The 18,511-nt window shown below is 41.8% G+C and overlaps 1 protein-coding gene across 1 annotated transcript in view; it reads right to left on the bottom strand.

The window, feature by feature from the left end:
- Positions 1–18,511, bottom strand: part of LOC138746674 (voltage-gated delayed rectifier potassium channel KCNH4-like) — a 172,920-nt gene that overhangs the window by 82,958 nt on the left and 71,451 nt on the right. Inside the window, exons 3-4 of the mRNA XM_069904963.1 lie at positions 13,341–13,472; positions 6,585–6,715 (exon numbers count right to left, since the gene is read on the bottom strand). Coding sequence (XP_069761064.1) covers positions 6,585–6,715; positions 13,341–13,472 — 263 coding nt within the window. The remainder of the gene's footprint in view (positions 1–6,584; positions 6,716–13,340; positions 13,473–18,511) is intronic.

The following is an 18,511-nucleotide window of genomic DNA, read 5'->3' on the forward strand; positions in this document are numbered from 1 at the left end:
AAGAATTCCTGGCACATAAATATTTTTAATCTTTCCTATGCATCAAGACCATTTCTACTGTTGTTGGGGTGCAGAATAGTATCTTCTTCTGGTTTTGTGGATACTCTCCTGTGCTGTGCAGAAGAGCTCTAGGAGCCCAAATAAAGACAATTTTACATCACGGGGTAATACAGCTAGATACAGTACTGTCTCAGATCAGTCAATTTGTCCATTGTTATACAAGAGGGTAAAATTAGTAGTTTGTCTCATGTACCATTTATAGTGACAACCACTTGTTAAACTCCACTTGCAGATTTCAGTCCCATGAAGTTACTATACAGACAATGAATTGCTACCTCAAGGTTTCTATATCCATGAGCCAGGCTTCCAGATTTCAGATTTATTGTCAGAGTACACACATTATATACAACCCTTTTCCTGTGGGTCAGGCAGAATTTCTACTTATTGGTAGTGCAAACTTTACTCTAGAAAAAAAGACATGTCTACAAAAGAGGGAAATGAAAACAAATGAAGAGATGTAAACAAACTAACTGCAATATCCAGAGTTGACTGAATTAATGAATGAAACACAAAATGAAGGCGGGTCATCCGCAGTTGCCAATCAGTTGATTAATTGGCTGCATCTCCACCGACCAATCACAATTTACAAAAGCTTTTTGGACAGGGATCCTCACTCAACCAAAATAACTAACGACTGTCAATTCTTCTGGTCTGTTTAAATAATTCTGAAGATTATTTACACGGAGATCCCAGCAAAGGAAAATTCTTTTCACTGCAGCCAGATCAGGAAGTTTAAAATATGTATCAACATAATATACTTATTTGAAAGATTGAAAAGACAGATGAGATTAGATGGGATCATGGTCAGCACCGATATTATGGACCAAAGAGCTTGTTCCTGTGCTATGTAAACCTACTCCGCAACAATTTTACCCTTCCCAACCTCACATCCATAACCCCCTCTTTTTCTCACATCCATGTGTCTATCGAAGAGTCTTTTGAATGTTCCTGTTGTACCAGCCTGAATGCAAGGCATTCAGGGCACCCACCATGTTCTGTGTGTAAAAAAAACATACCTCTGACATCTCCCTCAACTTTCCTTCATTCACCTTAAACAGATGCCCTCCGGTTATTGCTGATGGCTGTCCCCTCTATCTAAACCCCTTATAATTTTGTACACCTCTTTTAAGTCATCTCTCATCCTTTGTCACTCCAAAGCAAAGAGCCCTAGCTCTGTCAACATTGCTTCTTAGGGGAAGTTCTCCAATCCAGGCAACATCCTGGTAAATCTGAGAGAAACATGATAGGCTGCAGATGCTGTGATTGTAGTTAAAAAAAAAAACCACAGAAATGCTGGAGGACCTCAGCTGGTTTATTCAACATCTAGGATCTTTTTGATTAAAAAAAAACTATATTGCTGACGTTTCAGGCCTAGGCCCTTCTTCAAGTAAAAATCAGAAAAGGCAGAATCAGGAGATATCAGAAAGTCTCAGAGAATTCAGGCAATGGGGGAGGAATCCAGACCAACAAAAAGTGTTAATTGGATAGGATGAGGGACTAGGTGGAATTTATCATGTCTGTGAGAAATGAGACAGGGAATGGAGAGGTGACCGGGATAGCAAGGGGGTTGGGGGGAGATGGTGGTGGGGGGGAACTCTCATCTGCATTGCCCCTAAAGCATCTACATCCTTCCTGTCATGAGGCGACCAGAAATCAGTGCAATACTCTTAAGTGTACAGCATCTAGAGATACTGGGCATGGGAAATTTTAATCTGAGCAACCCAGTAGGAAAGTGGATGTGTTCAAACCACCATATTTTCTTCAACAGACCCAAATCTATGTCCACATGACTCAGATGTGAAGACAGACGGGAACAATTGGTGATTGAGATCATAATTTCCATACAGTCGATTCAGTGGACATATTTCTAAAGGACTGTTTTAGCATTTTTTGCTTAAATCTGTTATAAAGGCTATACATTAACTTATAATGCACATTAATTGCAAAATTCATATAATTAGCCATTCAAAATAAATCACAGCTTTATATTGGAAAAAACCTAATGCAATTAAAGTAAATCCTGAAATATTGCACTTTGCAGAGATGGTCAGACAGCAGGACATTCAATTTCAGAAGTGTGTGTAGTCCAAAAACTCTCAATCCACGGGCCATTAATGAAAAGGGTTGCTTTTAACCAGAGAGTGTCTACTTAATTTTGGTTCTGACTGATTGAAGTTGATGGAGAATTATACTTTGCTCCACAACCTACTAACGCAATCTGTCAACGTGTGACACAAATGAGCTCTGCATGAAGCGATGTTGTCAGAACCACCACATTCCTTCCAGCAAAGGGAAGTTTGATAGAAGGTTAAAGAGGGGAAATGCAAGTGGCAAAGTTTTTACTATGACACAAAGCAGTTTATTTTGAAATTTTCAACAGAGTGGAACTTGCTTTGAATCACGCCAGTTGGCTTCACTACAATTCTGTTACTGGAGAGTTTAAAGAGCTGATTTTCACAGTTTCAAGCAGCACCCCCACCCAACACCTCCCCCCCCCCCACCATAAAAAGGAATTGTTAATCTGAAACTCAGGACAAATTTCAAGTGTGTTCTGAAAGCAACACAATAATAATTTTTATTATTATTAAAAAGTTAACTACATTGGCATTATGTTTTCATTGGGGTCCCGTGAAAATCTGTCTCCTTAGTTTACTTTGTGTGAAATTCTTATTCTTAGGCTTCAGACTGAGTGCATTTCAAAACTGTTGATGTTTCACTGGTTTCTGCTTTCTGCTAAGGTACAGACCATTCAGGTTTCTCGACTGCAGGCACATAACGGCACAATCAGTGAAACTTGCTGCTACAGAGGCAGTCTAAAAAGGAAAGTGCAGGAATTTTTAGTCAGTTTCTGTACCGCGATTTATACTTTGAGGGAAGCCTGCAGTCTAAATCACACCGCAAAACTCACTTCAGGAATTCAACATCCATCTGATGACTCGGCCCATGTTGTACCACATAAAAGCACTGGGACTAACGTGAACGGGAACTTAAAGGCATGCAGTGTAAATGACCAGAAGGTGAGTAATTATGTTATTTTTGAGATTTTTCCAGACATTGCGGTCTTACAAAACATTTGTGATGTACAATTTCATCCTTTACCAGGAAGAATGTGCTGGCATGAGATAAGCTGTAAAGGAACTTCCAAGGTTCTACCAGAGCTTTGGAAACTTAGTCACGAGGGTTTGGCTAGGTTGTTTCCTTGGAAACGGAGGGTGTAATTTAATAGATCTGTATAATACTGTTAACACTCATAAGTGGAAAGGTGAGAAGTCAGCTCTCAGTATTCTCTCTCTTTCTTACTCACACCCACCTCCCCCCCCACCCCCCCAAACCAGATGCTCACTTCCATTTATCCTACTCTGTGGCTTGATCTCTCTTATCCCTCAATCCACTCCATCCCTTTATTTTTGTTCTCTTTCAGAATGTCCTGCCCCTGAACCTCTTCCTACAGACTCCCTTCCTCTAGCTCTCATATCCTCCCCACTTTGTGGACTAGCCACTTCTTTCTTTCTTCTCTTCCTCCCCTCTACCTCACCAGTTTTCTCTCTCTCTCTTTCTCTGCATGCTTTCTTCACTCTCCAGTCTGGAGAAAACTCCTCATAAGCTGTCATTGAGCAGCAGAAATAATAGGGCTGGAGCGTCGGAGCAAATGGTACTAGTGTCAGGTCAGGGGAATGGCATTGTTACAGGCCCCCAGTAGGATAGGGAATCAAGTCCCTCAGAAGGCCAGCCAACCACCCCTCTCGGCTCCCTCACTCAATCCATTTCAGAGAGGCACAGAAGGACTCATCATGATCCTTCCAGACAGTCCCACAGAATATCAATGTCCAGATTCTTTGATGTTGACATAACTGGCTTGAGTGAGATGTAATGAGCAGCTCAAAGACAAGGTGGTGGGTATACTACTGCTAGAAGGGCAAACAAGAAGAGGTGCATAAAATTCAAGAGGGTGGGTTTTAGTATCAGGGATGAACTGGTCTGGAAGCTCAGGGACTTGATGCTCTGTTCACAAATGTAGATTGTTTGCACTATGGACATGAGCAAAAATGCCCCAATGATGGAAGGTCCCTCATTCTTAGAAGGACTCACCTCGAAGGGAGTCAAATTGATCCTACTGAATGACTTTGATCCCAGGAAAAAAAAAAATTCTTGGGCAAATCTTTAACTGGGAGAAGGGGAAAGCCAATTCCTTGGAGCATGGTCTTGATACAATTTACGGTTGGTTTTGACAGAGGGACAAGTACAAGATCTCATGACAAAACAGTGATCCAGGTATTGGCAACGGTTAGATTATGTCGTTGTTTAATTGACATGTTATAAGGATATCTGTCTAACCAACACATACCATTGACAACCACCTAATCTGCTGTTATCCCCATTAATTGAGCACCAAAATCACCAGAAATATTGATGCAAGGAAGTTAATGCTGAAGGAAGGTTTCAAGGACCAACCACCTAATCTGCTGTTATCCCCATTAATCGAGCACCAAGATCACCAGAAATATTGGTGCAAGGAAGTTAATGCTGAAGGAAGGTTTCAAGGACCACACAGTAAAAACTTATCCAAGTCAGCACCTCACACACAACTTCCCGAGTCCCAAGCGTGACAAACAGTCCACGACATCTGAACTGCCCTGTGAGGAGATCTTTGCCAATACCTCTCTCCTTCCCCACTTCCAAAGAATTGTGGCCCATACCTACTCAAAGTGGATAAGCAGCATTTAGAATGGCACTGAGAAACTCTCTCCCATTTGTTGAAAGCATACAGCCCCGAGGTTGTCACCCAGCCAAATGCACACCTACCTCATCCCTCACCTATGGCAGAATCTGTGTAACATCAGCAAAGTACTAGAGAACAAAGAGTTCAGTAGCTAAATAATTAGAGGCTCTTTTCACCCTTTGCCTACTCCCCATTCTCCCTCTCTCCTCCTTCTCTCTAGCTCTCCATCCCCTTCCCTCTCCATTAACAGAGCCACCCCCTCCCTTTCTTTAATGGTGTGCCCTCTCTCCCTTATCTACCTATTACCTCCTGCCTATGGTATGGTGCTCTGCCCCCTGCTCATGCTCCCCCCTTACTTTTTTTTTGGGTGCCTGCCTACATTTTGTTTATACCTTGATGAAGAGCTCAAGACCAAAACGTTAGTTCTGTATCTTTATTTTAACTATATAAAGTACACTCTTTGACCTCTATCTCCAGACTGAAGAGAGTATGCAGAGGATGAGAGAGAGAGAGAGAGAGAGAGAGAGAGAGAGAGAGAGAGAGAGAGAGAGAGAGAGAGAGAGAGAGAGAGAGAGAGAGAGAACTGGTGACGTGGGTGAGGTAGAGGGGAGGAAAAGAGGTGATCAGCACTGGGAAAGAAAGAAATGGCCAGTCCGCAAAGTGGGGAGGGTATGAGAGCTAGAGGAAGGGAGCCTGTAGGAAGAAGTTCGGGGGCAGGACACTCTGAAGGAGAACAAAGGGATGAAGTGGATTGAGGGATAAGAGAGATCAGGCCACAGGGTAGGATGAATGGAAGTGAACATCTGGTTTGGGGAGGTGGGTTTGAGTAAGAAAGAGAGAATACTGTGTTTTTACCAACAAGAAGCTTCCTGATATTCTTTTGGCAGCCTCCTATGTCTTTAGAGCAGTGGTTCTCAACCTTTTTCTTTCCATTCACATACCACTAAGTATTCCCTATGCCATGGGTGATTAGTAAGGGATTGCTCAAGTTGGTATGTGGGCAGAAAGAAAAAGTTTGAAAAGCACCGCTTTAATCGTACCTAATTGACTCGTTATGTGCATGGTTTCATAACTCCAAAGGAAATGGGTCAATGACAATTTTTCTCAAATAAAATATTTCAGTAACAATTGGGTCAACCTTCCCTTCTCTTCTCTTACAGTCTGATGGTTTGGAGTAAGGTAGGGCCATGAACCTTGAGTGCAAGTGAAGATGATAAGGCAAAGGAAGAACCCACAGGGGTGTGAACATTGAGGGCTAGGAAGAACATTTTAGGGAAAGCTGATTGCAGTTAAATAGCAAAACACAACACAACAGGAACTTCAGACATAACTTCTCAACAGTGCATGATCGAACAGGCTCACCAGCCAGCTCAGTGTAGGATATTAAATTCTGTTCTGTGTGTGTTCCTATTATGGACTCAATAGCTACTTTACGGTAATGCAAGGCTTACAATATGTATTCAGGAAAGGCATATGTTCATTTCACAGAGGATTGCCATTTCCTTGACCTACAAAGATTGTGCATCAGCTGTGTCCTGGGCTGGACCCATTCTACATCCTGACACTGAAGGTTCTGATCAAAATTCACCAGGATGTTCATCACTGGATATGCATTTAGGTTTCAACAATTTCTCACTTTTTTCAAAGTTATTCAACAAAAAGGAGAAAAGAACCATTTTAGAATAAACGCAAGTACACAAGAAGATCTCAAGCCATGGTTTACAAATTAGGAGACGCTGTCATTCATCCTCATCTTATGACAGGGTAATACACTTATTGCGTACATAGTAAAGGACATACTCACATTATTCAATGAAACTTTACTCTTGTCTCGTTTCTGAAGATGGCTGGTTAGATGGTAGAGGACTGTTCGTCCCTGTCTACGTGCGGCGCTGAAATGAGACCCACCTCCCTTTTTGCTTTTGTGCTTCTCCTCTGTTGGGAAGAAGGAGAAAATATATCAATGGTACGCAATGAGGTGGCAGGGGAGGGGGGGAAACAGAGTCAGTAGACCTTTTGTTGGGTGGTCAGGATCATTTATTTACTGACCACTCTCTTGTGGGCTGATTGGAAATGGATTGAGGAAATTCTGCAGGATAATGAATGACCACCTCTCAGAAAGACCCTGTGGGATTCAGCAATGAGGTCATGCTAGCCTGCAGGAACTGGGGCTGCTCTCCTTGACCATGTACTTTTTTTTTGACCATCCTGGACAATGGAGGTTTGGAGAAGGTGAACACTGGATTTTGGTAGAGTAAATAGACAGAAGCCAGTCACCTAATAGATGGTGTAGGACCGTGACATTAGACAAACAATTTGGAGGGATGTGAGAATTTTTTTCTCTCTAAAAACTTATGATGTGGAATTATAAAACTGGTGGAAACAGAATGAAGAGGGCATTTATAAAGGAATTGGATGAGAGAGTACCATGCTGAGACTCTGAAAGGTGGTATGGGATTGCACCAACATGGAATTGATGGGGCAAAAGGACTCCAGTTTCACATCAATTCTCTGAAATATTGGTTATCAAGACTTCACTTGTTGTAAATGATGATCACCTCCCACAAGATCTAAAGTCACTCACCATTCAGTTTGAAGCTTGTTTTGTCATCTCTCCACCCCTTAAAATGCCTAGCTATCCTCATCCTTCAAAATACATCTGAAACTGGCTTTATATCATCTTTTCTTGTATCTCATGCCACTCCACATCATTTTTTTTCTCAATACTCTGAGACATTTTGTTAGATTAAGTGCTCTCTATAGACTGAAGTCAGTGCCCTGGATGGCTTTTCTGATGGTAATTGATGTTCAAGTTGCCATATGCTCATCAGTGATGAACTTTCTGTAATATTTATATCTCAAGGCAATACAAACAGAATAATTATTGGAGGAATCAGAGATAAATATTAATGTCACAGTGTGAATAAAATTTATAATTGTCAACAAATTTCTATCTGCTATTTATTACTGATGTTCATTCCAACCAAACAGCTAAGCCTTTAGATCAGTGGCTTTCAAAGTTTTTCTTTCCACTCACGTAACATTTAAGTAATCCCAATGCCATAGGTGCTCTGTGATTAGTATGGGATTACCTAAAGTGGTATGAGGGTGGAAAGAAAAAAGTTGAGAACCACTATTTTAATCGTACCTAATTGACTCGTTATGTGCAAGTTTTCATGACTCCAAAGGAAATGGGCCAATGACAATTTTTCTCAAGCAAAATATTTCATTAATAATTGGGTCTAGAGCAGTGGTTCTCCACTATTCCCCCCCCCCCCCCCCCCACTCACATACCACCTTAAGCAAGTCCTTACTAATCACAGAGCACCTAATGGCAGAGGGATTACTTAAATTGGTATGCAAATAGTAAGAAAAAGGTTGAAAATCACCACTTTAGATACTTGAGAATGGAGTCGGCTCTCGTGGTTCCCTACTCACCCTGCCTGGGAGAGATGTGGAGGGGCTGATTGCGCTGACCCTCTGTCCCAGACGGGTATAAGGAAGCACTGACAGACTTGGTGTGGCATAGTGATGTAGCAAGCTGCATTACTGTCACAGAGTTGCAGGGACCCAAGTTCAATCAGGACCTCTGGCACTGTCCCAGTGGTGTTTGTGGGCGCTGCAGTTTCCTTCCACATCCCAAAAAAACATGGTTGTTTGTTAATTTACCACTGTAAATTTCCCCCTCATGTGTAGGTGAGAATAAATTCTGAAGGGATGAACAAAGGCCATGAGACCATAAGATATAGGAGAAGAAGTAGGCCATTTGGCCCTTTGACTCCACTCTGCCATTCCATCATAAGCTGAAACATTCTCTCACTCAGCTCCATGCCTTTTTCCCATAACCTCCCCCCTACATTTTGCTCGTACCTTGATGAAGGGCTCAAGCCTGAAATGTCGGTTATGTATTTGTATCTTTGCTATATTATGTAAACAGTTTGACCTGCTGAGTTTATCCAGTGTTGTGATTTTACTTCAACCACGGTGTCTGTAGACTTTTGTATGTTTGATCCCCTACTATTCAGATAGCTATCAATCTCTGCTTGAAATACACCCAGTGACCTGGCCTCCACAGCATAATGTTCACCACTCTCTGGCTAAATAAATCCCTTTGCATCTCTGCTTCAAATGGGCCACCCTCAATCCTGAAGTTGTGTCCTCTCATCATTGACACCCCCCCCCCACCATGGGACACAACTTTGCTACATCTACTCTGTCCAGGCTATTCAACATTCAAAATGCTTCCATGAGCGCGCCCCCCCCCCCCCCCATTCTTCTGAACTCCCAAGGAATAGAGTCCAAGTGTCCTCATATGCTAATCTCTTCATTCCAGGAAAATCTCCAATGCCAGCATATCATCTCTTAAATAAGCAGCCTATAACTGTAACCTGTGCTCCATGAAGCCTCACCAGTGCTGAGTAAAGACTCAATATCACATTCCTGCTCTTGTATCCTATTCCTCTAAATAGGAAGACCAACATTGCATTTGCCTTTGTCATCACCGATTCAGCCTGGAGGTTAACTTTTGAGTATCCTGCACGAGGACTCCCAAGTCCCTTTGCACCTCCAAATTTTGAATTTTCTCCCCATCTAAATAATAGCCTGTCCTTTTATCCCTTCTACTAAAGTTTATGACCGTACACTTTCCAACATTGTATTTCATTTGCCACTTCTCTATCCATTCTAAGTCTCTCTGCAGCCTTTCCTTTCCCTCCTCACTACCTGCCCCTCCACTTATCTTTGTATCATCTGCAATCTTAGCCACAAAGCCATTTATTCTGCAATCAATAAAGCATCAACAGACAACATAAAAAGAAGTGGCCCCAACATTGACCCCTACGGAACCAGAATAGGATCGCTGATCAGTCAATGATCTGCCCGTCCTTCCTGTAATTCCATGGGCTCTCGTTTGTGAAGCAGGCTCATGTGCAGCACCGTGTCATAGGGATTTTCAAAAGGCCTTTGTTTAGCCTGCTTGTGGCTTCCTCAGGTTTATCAGGAAAGATTTTCCCTCAAGGAAACTGTGCTGATTTTGTCATGTCCCTCCAGGTACTCCATCATATCATCCTAGAAAATTGACTTTAACAGCTTCCCAACCACTGATGTTAGGCTAACAGGTCTCCAATTTCCTTTCTGTTGCCTCCCCACCCCCAACTCATCTTGAAGAGTGGGGTGAATTTTGCAATTTTCCAGGACCATGCCAGAATCTATTGATACCTGAAAGGTATTATCAATGTCTCCACATTCTCCACCACTACATCTGTAAAGAATTCACAGGTCTGCGTGGGTTTCCTCCGGGTGCTCCAGTTTCCTCCCACCCTTTGAAAACGTAAGGGATTGTAGGTTAACTGGGTGGAGCTGGGCAGCATGGGCTCGTGGGCCCGAGCTGCTTGTCTTAAAAAAAGATTCCAATGGAATTTGAGGGAGCAGATTTGAGTGGTTTTATGTTGAGAAACTGGAAAACCAATGGGTTTGAAAGCTGTAACCTCTTGCAAATGAGAGTGAAAGATGAATGAGTGAATCTCCAGTCAATCAAGCTTGGTGCTTACATCGAAGTCAGTGATTTGAGATGGAGTTCATGCTCCTCGTTTCAAACATGACCATTCTTCACTTATTGCATTTACTGGAGAAATTACCTTTCTCTTATTGGGAGAAGATGTTTGGTTCCTCTGAATGTCTTGAATGAATCAATTTTGCCTGCTCTTCCGCAGATTGCTGACAATCGTGCAGCTCCCATCACTGTAGTTCATTGCCTGAACCAATATCGCCAATAAGGTATTTTAAAATGGGATTATTTACTTGGGAATAAAAAAAGCACCTCACAATTGATGGCACAAAATATTGTGCCACTATCAATGCTAGATCGTTATGGAAATACATGAAAATGGAAACAGGTCTTTCAAGGTGGCCATAGATTAGAGAACACAGGACTTGTCACATCTCCAAATTATTACCATCCTATTGAAATGTGATTCTGAAGGGACTCTACTCCATAGCGCACCCACATCTGCCTCCATACCAGCTGTGAGATGACTGTCTGAAGTGTAAAATTCCACTCTTAGTTGCTCATGCGGAACCCAATGGTATTCAAGATTCTTTTATTGTCATGCAATAAAATAAATAATCTGATATCACACAGAGTTTCCTTTAGTCTACTGCAAGGCAGACCAAGATTTCCCATCAGCACAATTGCCTCGGTGCCCTTTCAGTTAGGGAAAGAGAAGAAAAGGTGAGCCAATGAGTGTCCGTGGATTCATCTTCAGCGCCTCTGCAGCCTCACAGCATTCCGTCTCAACCATCGGCAATGCGAGATCCAGATCCAAACTTCTGACATGACCAGGAAGCCCTCAGTGCCCTGGGCACCTTCTCGCATCTCGGTTCTGATACCTGGCGCCCCTTCAGCCAGTCTTGAGCAGTTGCCAGCCGCCTGCATGGGTTCCTCACCTAGAGTCACCACCAGCCCACCACTTGCATGTTCTTCAGCCTCGGAGCCCTCTCTGGCGTGTAGCCATGGTCACCATGATCCCGTAGGTCATCTCCTCTGCTCCTCCGCAGTCTCCCCGTTATCTGGTGCCCTGCGTCAGTCCTATGCTCCCCCAAAGTCTGCAACCCCTTGTGGCCGCTGCCGATCACAGGCGCTGCCACCTTGGACACAGACCCTGTGGTCGCAGGATTTTAAAAACCACCGTCAGCTCCTTTAACGGGCCGCTTAAAGCCCGTACAGAGCCAACGGCAGTTGGACTGGGCAGTTGGACCCTGCAGGGAGCGCTCTCCATGGGTCTGCCCCAGTGGCAGCATTGCCATTACAACAGCACCACCATTTTGACTACTCACAGTCGAAAAAACATCTTGCTCCACAATAGGAAATATATATGGGCCCAATGTGATAAAATTAATTCTTGCAATATTAGTAAATATTAATCATACAAAACTCCTTAACCAGATATTGTATTTTTAAAATAGATCAGTGTCAGAATTAAATGTTATTATGAACTCATTACATTCTCAAATGCCAATATCACAAAGCAGTTCCACAAACACCAGTAGCCAAATGATAAAGAAATATTATGGATTTAATTAAAAAGCAAGTTAGGTTTTAAACAAAATATTACCCTTTAAATGTCTGAGCTAAATCTTAATGTTGGTAATTGCTGACATGTTACATCATGGACCAATTGTCAGAGGTTTTAGAATAATATTTGAATAATTGTCAGTGATTTCCCACAGTCTGTAATCATTGCTTTAAAAGTGATGGGCTTCAGGCATTTTGATTTTAAATAATGGCACCACAATTAAAAATGCATAATAGTGTGGAATAGAGTAAAAATTACTAAGATTAACCTTTACAGAGAGAGGCATGAAAAATATATTGGAATCGTGAAATGATGAAGTGGGATAAACTCTAAATTGTGTATATATATTATATATATATATATACAAGGACTGCCTAAAGAAATCTCTTGGTGCCTGCCACATTGACCACCGCCAGTGGGCTGATAACGCCTCAAACCGTGCATCTTGGCGCCTCACAGTTTGGCGGGCAGCAGCCTCCTTTGAAGAAGACCGCAGAGCCCACCTCACTGACAAAAGGCAAAGGAGGAAAAACCCAACACCCAACCCCAACCAACCAATTTTCCCTTGCAACCGCTGCAATCGTGTCTGCCTGTCCCGCATCGGACTGGTCAGCCACAAACGAGCCTGCAGCTGACGTGGACTTTTTACCCCCTCCATAAATCTTCGTCCGCGAAGCCAAGCCAAAGAAAGATATATATAATATATAATATATATAATATATATATAAAATATATATATAAAATATATATAATATATATATATAATATATATATAATATATATAAGATGAAGAAAACCTTTAATTTCAAGATATTATTGTGGATAATATGAACATTGCATGGGAGCCCCATCACCACCAATACTTGCTAATGCTATTTATGTCAACTTCCTGCATTTGCCTGAACCAGCATTCATCACGGAGTCCGTGATCCACAAGCCTTTGGGACAGAGCTTATCTTGAAGATCAATCGGCTATTGGTGGAAACCTGAACATTCGGAGAAAACCCATGCAGTCAATAGGGAGAACATGCAAACACCACTCAGACAGCAGTAGAGGTCAGGGTTGTCCCCTTCCCCCCCCCCCCCAGGTCATTAGAGCTGTGGGGCAGCAACTCTATTAATTGTTCCACTGAATTCCTCCTGATTTATGATAGATAATAATGGCAAGAACTATATAATTACCAGAGCTTACAAGTTAATAAGTATTGCTTTGTTCGGGTGATTACATTACCATCCCATTCAAATGAATTATTAATTGTAATAATGGCAAAGAATACATTCAAGGGTCGATGGCAAACCTCCCTGGGTTTCACTAGCCTCAAGACACCAGGGCGGCTCCAAGGAGCTTCTGAACAGGACGAGAATGTGGCCAATTAATCCACAAGCGATAAATCAAACTTTGCCAAAGTTGATTGTTCTGAGACTGAGCAAAAGTGACAGTATTTGCATAAAATCTTGAAAAGAACGTCAACCACTGACACTCCTACCTTCCTTCCCCTCTCCCTGATGGATTTTTCCTCGGTTATCTGTGACATCTTTGAAAGAGACGAGGAACAGTACAACCTCTCCTTTTTCATTCTTAATGGGGACGATGTCAAGTAAACACCAGAATGCAGCTCCTGTAAGTGAAGAACGGAGAAGTCCACATGGAATAGGTTATTGGATCAGTGATTGCATTGAGGGTCCCATCACAAACACTAATGTTGGACCTACAAATATTGCTTCCTTGATTATTCTTTAATACTGACCTCTTAAAATCCATAAAATGGTTTTGTGTAGGATGCACAGAAATACAATTACAAAGGCTGAGTTTATTAACAACCTAATTCAGATCAATGAGATTCCACAAGAAATTGGCCCAAGGTGTCATAGCTTCCTGTATAACTTTAATTAGTTAGCTATTTCTAATAGCTGGGGTGTAGGATTATAGAGTCAAAACATTAGGATGACTCTCAAAGATTAGGATTAGACTAATAGTTAAAACAATAATTGATCTCACATCAATTGCTGACAACCCCAGCAAATTCTCCCGGCAGTGCACTCCCTATTGAAATGGTTAGAATTGTGTTCCACTCAAAAAAAAAATGATAGGTACCCAAACAGCTGCTATGGTAAATGCTACCTCTTCTTATTGAATACACATCTTAGGCCAGGTTTCCTCAAATGTGTAAGTGATATAAACAACACAAACTTTAACAATAAAATCTCCCCTTTTTCTTCCCCTCAATGACAAATCTCAGTGAATAATTGTTAAAGGTAAAATATATTTTAATGAACTGGAGCTGTATTGATTCTGCCAATCAACATTTTTATATGCGAGTAGGATAGCTGTGAAAATGCTTCTGTAATCAATTCAGAGTCTCATACACCTCAGTGGGTGTCAGGGATCATGACTTAGAAGTGTAACAGTGACAAGTGTTTTTGTTTTGGTACTAACACCTCACTGACAAAAGGCAAAGGAGGAAAAACCCAACCCCAACCAACCAATTTTCCCTTGCAACCGCTGCAATCGTGTCTGCCTGTCCCGCATCGGACTGGTCAGCCACAAACGAGCCTGCAGCTGACGTGGACTTTTTTACCCCCTCCATAAATCTTCGTCCGCGAAGCCAAGCCAAAAAGAAAAAAAACACTCAAGTTATGTTGTGCAACCTCTCCAAACTGATACCAGGCTGATTGTGGGAACTGGACTTAAGTGGGTCATGTTGAAGCAAACTGCTTACCTACACATCTCATCCCTTCCTCAACCCTGACCTCCATACCTGCGCAACTAAGACCCACAGCTCACCATCTTCATCTCCACGGAACCAGAGACCACGACAGCACAGAAATAGCCCATCTAGTTGGAGACAAACTATTTTTCTGCCTCGTGCGATTGACCTGTACCTTCTGGACATGCCAGAGTCTTGAGAATTATTAGATCGAAGTATTTCAAACTTACTCTGCACTTTTTAAAGAGTTAATTTTGAGCCAAATCTCTTAACTGCTTGATTTGGTGTTATTGGAGAGAATGATTAGAATGCCAACGACATCCAAGCTATATGTATTAGTTTTTATTTCCCTTATGGCCAGATGGGCGATGTTGCTCAGATGGAGGGACATTACCCTGTTTACTCACGCTCAATGGCCAAGTGACATCACATTTAAACTTGGAGAAGATTAGATGCTCAATTTCCGATTCGCATGTAAATTTTCAAATACTCTGAGGACCCTTTTTGAGTTTCTTTTCTAATCTTTGATATGTCTCTTTGGCTTGGCTTCGCGGACGAAGATTTATGGAGGGGGTAAAAGTCCATGTAGAAATATTGATCAATGAGGTAATTTATCTCTCTGATAAGACTTCTGTGGTTTTGTTTTTCTTTTTTTATGGCCAAACAGTTTCTGTCTTGGCAGTGGGGTTAGATTTTTTTTATATATATAACAAAATATTACAATATAATCTGTTTGATTAAATTGTGAGGAACCTTGGGTGCAATGATGTGATTTAAGGGTAATGTAACTTTTGGAATTTTAACATGTGCTCTGTAATTTTGGATGTGAAATTTCAATGTTAATAAAAATGCTGAAAAAAGAAAGAAGAAAGACCTGCACCCAGACCATATCCCTCCATACCCTTCCTATCCATGTACCTATCCAAATTTTCGTTAAATGTCAAAATTGAGCCCGCATTCACCACTTCAACTGGCAGCTCGTTCTGCACTCCTACCACTCTCGGCATGAATATTCCCCCTAAAATTAGATCATAAAATTATAAAACATAGATATAGAAATAGGCTATTCAGCCATCAGTTCTGTCCTGTCATTTAATCATGAATTGCCCCACTGCCTGGCCTTCTCCCCATAACCTTTCATGCCCTGGCTAATCAAGAACCTATCAGTCTCTGCCTTAAATACACCAATGGCATGTGGCAACAAATTCCACATATTTACAATGCTCTGGATGAATAAAATCCTCCACATCTCTGTTCTAAGCACATACAATTCAATCCTGAAGTTGTGCCCACTTGTCTTAGACTCTCCCATCATGGGAAACAACCTTTCTACATCATGCCTTTTAACATTTGAAATGTTTCAATGAGATCCTTATCATTCTCTAAATTCTGACAAGCACAGGCCAAGAGCTGTGAAAAGCTCCTCGTGTTTAACCCTTTAATTCCTGGAATCATCCTTGTGAACTTTCTCTGAACCCTCTCCAACACCAGTACGTCTTTTCTCAAATAAGACACCCAAAATTGCTCACACTACTCCAAATGAGTGCCTTCTAATGAGTGCCTCAACGTCACATCCCTGCTCTTATATTCCATTCGTCTCGAAATGAACGCCAGCAAAGCATTTGCCTTTTTCACCACTGACTCAACCTGCAAGTTTACCTTCAGGCCCGTCCTGCACGAGGACTCCCAGGTCCCTTTGCATCAGGACATTTTCAATTTTCTCCTCATTTAGATAACATTCTTCCCATTCATTTACTTATTTATTTTTGCACACACCAAATGCATGACTGTACACTTTCTGACATTGTATTTCATTTGCCACTTCACTGCCCAGTCCTTCTACAGCCTCCCTGTTTCCTCTACACTACCTGCTTCTCCACCTACCTTCATATCATCTGCAAACATGACCACAAAGTCATTCATTCCATCATCGAAATCATCAATGTACAACATAAAAAAAAAGCCGTCCAAGCCTTCTGGAACACCACTAGAATATGGCAGCCAATCAAAATAGGATCTCTGTATTCCAACTCTCTGCATCCTGCCAATCAGCCAATACTCTACCCATGCTGGTATGTTTCCTGTTATCCTTGGCTCTTATCATGTTAAGTAGCCTCTGGCGGGAGGGGTCCTTTGTGTTGCCAGAAACTGAACCACTGGTCCAAGATGTCCAGTCTCTTTGGCCAATGTACTTATCTGGTATCGGGCTTCAGGTATTGCTCCATCTTTCTTGAAAAATTATAATCAATAAAATGGATGCATCAACAATTACCACAAAAGAACAAGGTTGTGAAACCAATGGGCTTTTATTGACTATGGACTGGAGCAGGAGCTAACCTCATCAACTGATCCTGGCAGAACGAATAGGGAGTATGCAAAGGGTTGTGGGTAGGATCGATCTCAGGAGGCGTTTCCAGCTGGCAGTAGCCAATCACAGCATTACTGTTGTTTACCACAAACATCGATTCATTTACGAATTGAGACTTTTAGCATCAAGGACGGCCAGAAACAGAAGCACTTAAAAACCAATCATATCCAAGGATTAGAGTCACATATAAAAGGCTTATGAAAGTAAGTTGTTTCCATTGTTGGGGAAACTAGAACCAGAGGCCAGAGCCTCAGATCCAGAGTAGTAAGTTTAGGATGGAGATGAGGAGGAACGGCTTTCCCCCAGAGGGTGATGGACCAATTTTTACATAGTAGGGGAATTAAAGGCTATGGGGGAAAAGGCAGGTAGGTGGGGATGAGCCGATCATCAGATCAGCCCATGATCTCATTGAATGGCGGAGCAGCTTCGACAGCCCGGATGCCCGACTCCTGCTCCTATTTCTTATGCTCTTAAAGGATACACCAAGTAAGTCTCTCTGAAGGACAGGCTGATTTTAGTAGATTCACAATTAGCAGGATTGATGGCTTCAGCACATTTTAAAATTACCTATTTATTTAGTTACTTTAAAATAAATTCTCCAGTTTCTATAGTGAATTCAAACTCATGTCCATAAGATTATAGGACCAGAAGTAGACCATTCGACCAGCTGAGTCCAGCCCACCTTTCTATTATGAGCTGATCCATTCTCCAACTCATGAAGCATGAAAGTCTGGAGGAACATAACAAGCAAAGATATTCATTCTCTTATCCCTTGAAGAAGGGCTCAGGTCCGAAATGTCAGCAATATATCTTTGTTTTTTATAGATGTTGAATTCCTCCAGCATTTTGGGGTGTTTTTACATTCTCCCACTCAACCCCACTCCTTTGCTTTCTCCCCCAAACCTTTGATACCTTGACTATTCAGATACCTATTAAGCTCTGCCAACAACCTGGCTCCACAGCAGCCCATGGCAGCAAGTGCCAGAGGTTCACCACTCTCTGGCTAAAGACATTCCTCCACATCTCTGCTTTAAATAGGCGTCCTTCAATCCTGAAGTTGTTCCCTCCTGTCCTTGATTCCTCAGATTAATGGTTCACACTTCCGGATATTAGACCTGCATCTCAACTGTACAAAGTTGAACGTGAAGTGAATGTGGTTTACAGTCCACCTTGTTGAATCTGGCCATTACGTTCTTCCTGAGAGACAAATCAGCCCAAGTCAGAGTGTTCTCCGCATCCTGCCACACACAGTTCTTGATTGCTTCATTATCTAAATGTAACTGCAATACTCAAAGGTATAAAAGATGATTGGATTCCTCAACTGAAGAAATTAACATCTCTAGGGCATCCCAATCTTTATCGAAAGGATTTATTGCATTGTATAGACTGTTTTCATTGTGGTCAATCAAATAAGAGAATTTTGTTTCTCATTCAAACTTCATTTTCCTTTCATAGAGCTCTAATTATAATCCTGTTCGCATTCTTGTGTGCTTATCCTGGCATCCTTGGTACAAATGCGAAAATGGAGAGGGTAGAGCACAAGAATCAGTAAAAATTATTTGGCAAGATCATTATTAAATTA

The sequence above is a fragment of the Narcine bancroftii genome, chromosome 12 (genome assembly GCF_036971445.1).
Source record: "Narcine bancroftii isolate sNarBan1 chromosome 12, sNarBan1.hap1, whole genome shotgun sequence".
Lineage (NCBI taxonomy): Eukaryota > Metazoa > Chordata > Chondrichthyes > Torpediniformes > Narcinidae > Narcine > Narcine bancroftii.